Source organism: Sinocyclocheilus anshuiensis, unplaced genomic scaffold (assembly GCF_001515605.1).
Source record: "Sinocyclocheilus anshuiensis isolate Anshui unplaced genomic scaffold, SAMN03320099.WGS_v1.1 scaffold454, whole genome shotgun sequence".
NCBI classification, from domain to species: Eukaryota; Metazoa; Chordata; class Actinopteri; order Cypriniformes; family Cyprinidae; genus Sinocyclocheilus; species Sinocyclocheilus anshuiensis.
In genome coordinates this window covers 2,813,496-2,815,824 of record NW_015548217.1, presented here as the reverse complement: position 1 = coordinate 2,815,824, position 2,329 = coordinate 2,813,496, and the positions used below count along the sequence as shown (strand labels likewise).

The 2,329-nt window shown below is 34.9% G+C and overlaps 1 protein-coding gene across 1 annotated transcript in view; it reads right to left on the bottom strand.

Annotated features, from left to right (window-relative positions):
- Positions 1-2,329, bottom strand: part of LOC107654028 (sodium channel protein type 4 subunit alpha A-like) — a 49,151-nt gene that overhangs the window by 7,055 nt on the left and 39,767 nt on the right. The window contains exons 21-22 of the mRNA XM_016440915.1: positions 1,404-1,682; positions 987-1,040 (exon numbers count right to left, since the gene is read on the bottom strand). Of these exons, the coding sequence (XP_016296401.1) occupies positions 987-1,040; positions 1,404-1,682 (333 nt within the window). The remainder of the gene's footprint in view (positions 1-986; positions 1,041-1,403; positions 1,683-2,329) is intronic.

The following is a 2,329-nucleotide window of genomic DNA, read 5'->3' as shown; positions in this document are numbered from 1 at the left end:
ATTCAATATCTACTATTTCCTGAATATTATGAAATTCAAGATGGCCGCCCCTGATGACATCATAATATGCAAATTAGATTAGCATATTTACACCCCACATAAACTTTCGTTCATGCCCAACATTTTTCTAATTTACAGTAGATCTTTAAGCCCTTTCAAGCCACAAGCTTTTGAAATCTTGATGTCAAAATCCAGCATTTTTTCCAAAAAACCCTGGCGCCTAAAGGGTTAAGATTAATTAGATTAATTAATCTCAGCACCTTGTAATTAATTAGATTAAAAGTTTTAATCAACTGACAGCCCTACTCTAAACAGAAATAAGTTCAATAATTTAGGAACTGACATTGTTCTTTAAAAATAAGCTGTTGAACATGCAACTCATTATTCATTTTATTCATCTTTACCTCCACTACAAAACTCAAATCAATGGCATGACTTTGATGTCATGACATTTGGATATAAGAACCAAGAAAAGTTTGATTTTACTGACTTACAACCTTTGCCACAGGGAACATATTTGTTTTGAGAGTTGCACTTTTGGGGAAGAATTACTTAAATTTTTTGTTGATTGATTACACAAAGCTATCAAATGGCATCAAAACACTTACAATATAGTGCTCAAGTTGTATGGACTAAGCATTTTTTTTTGTCCCTTTTAACACTATAACCATTTGTAAGAAAATAAGATTCTTTATTTTAATTCTTTAAAATGTTTGTTTCTATCTAAAAACAGCAGCATACAGGTTTAGAAAGATATGAGAGTATATAATGGTGAAATATTTATCAACTATTCTTTTTACTCTAACTGAGAAATTTGTTTATTAATTGGACACCACTTTGCATACAATCAGCGAGGACAACATATCAAAAAGTTGTGTTGACTATTTACTTTATTGTGAACTTGCAACATGTGTGCATATACTACATTATATCCATTCAACTGCATTGTAGCAGTTATACAGGTGGAAAGACTGTCATTCACGTACCTCTCTAGAATCCACTGCAGCATACATGATATCCATCCAGCCTTTAAATGTGGCCTGTGTGGAGAGAAGTATTTTATGAATATCAGCATGTCATATAAAACCCATTTATTCATTATGCATTTGTGCTGAGTTACCTCTGTGTCCTCTGATGCATAAAAAGGAAAGGACATGAAAATACATTCGCTGACTGTAAATATGCTTAAACTGTGACATTATTATACTCTGTGTCTGCACTAAATTTCTCTTTTTATTAAATTTTTTTTAGCTTAGTTTAAATAAATGCTTTACTCTGAGTTCTACATTTGCTTGATCTTTTTTTCTTCAAACGATCAAGCAAATACCATCATGTTATGACTGTTAATGGTTACATGTGTTCCATATGTAATAGAATAAACTCTACAAGTCTAATAAACGTACAATTTGCAGTAGAGAGAGGTAGCCGAGTCCCACATTGTCATAGTTGACCTTCACATTGACCCAGCGCGCCTCATTGGTGAGCATCAGAGCCATACAGTCACTCTTGTTGTTGACCACATCCATGGGGAAGCGTTCCTCTGTGGTGGTGTTGATGCAGTGGTAGAACTTCCCAGCAAACAGATTGACACCCATAATGCTGAAGATGAGCCAGAATATCAGACACACCAGCAGCACATTGAAAATAGAGGGAATGGCACCAACCAGTGCATTCACTACCACCTGTATGGGACATAAACACAATCTGGAATTAGAGACAAATAATTAATTGATATTTGTGCAAATACTTATTTTAACTTAACTTTAAAGTTAATATTTAAAGACATGTCACTCAGAAATGTTACAAACAAACAGTATAAAGTTGATTTTTACATTAGGTAAAATATTCTAAATAAAAATGGTTCTAAAAATCATTCTAGCTTTAAAGGATTTATACACTGAACGAAATTATAAACACAACACTTTTGTTTTTGCCCCCATTTTTCATAAGCTGAACTCAAAGATCTAAGACTTTTTCTATGTACACAAAAGGCCTATTTCTCTCAAATATTGTTCACAAATCTGTCTAAATCTGTGCTAGTGAGCACTTCTCCTTTGCCGAGATAATCCATCCACCTCACAGGTGTGGCATATCAAGATGCTGATTAGACAGCATGATTATTGCACAGGTGTGCCTTAGGCTGGCCACAATAAAAGGCCACTCTAAAATGTGCAATTTTACTGTATTGGGGGGTCTGGGGGGGTCCGAAAACCAGTATCTGGTGTGACCACCATTTGCCTCACACAGTGCAACACATCTCCTTCGCATAGAGTTGATCAGGTTGTTGATTGTGGCCTGTGAAATGTTGGTCCACTCCTCTTCAATGGCT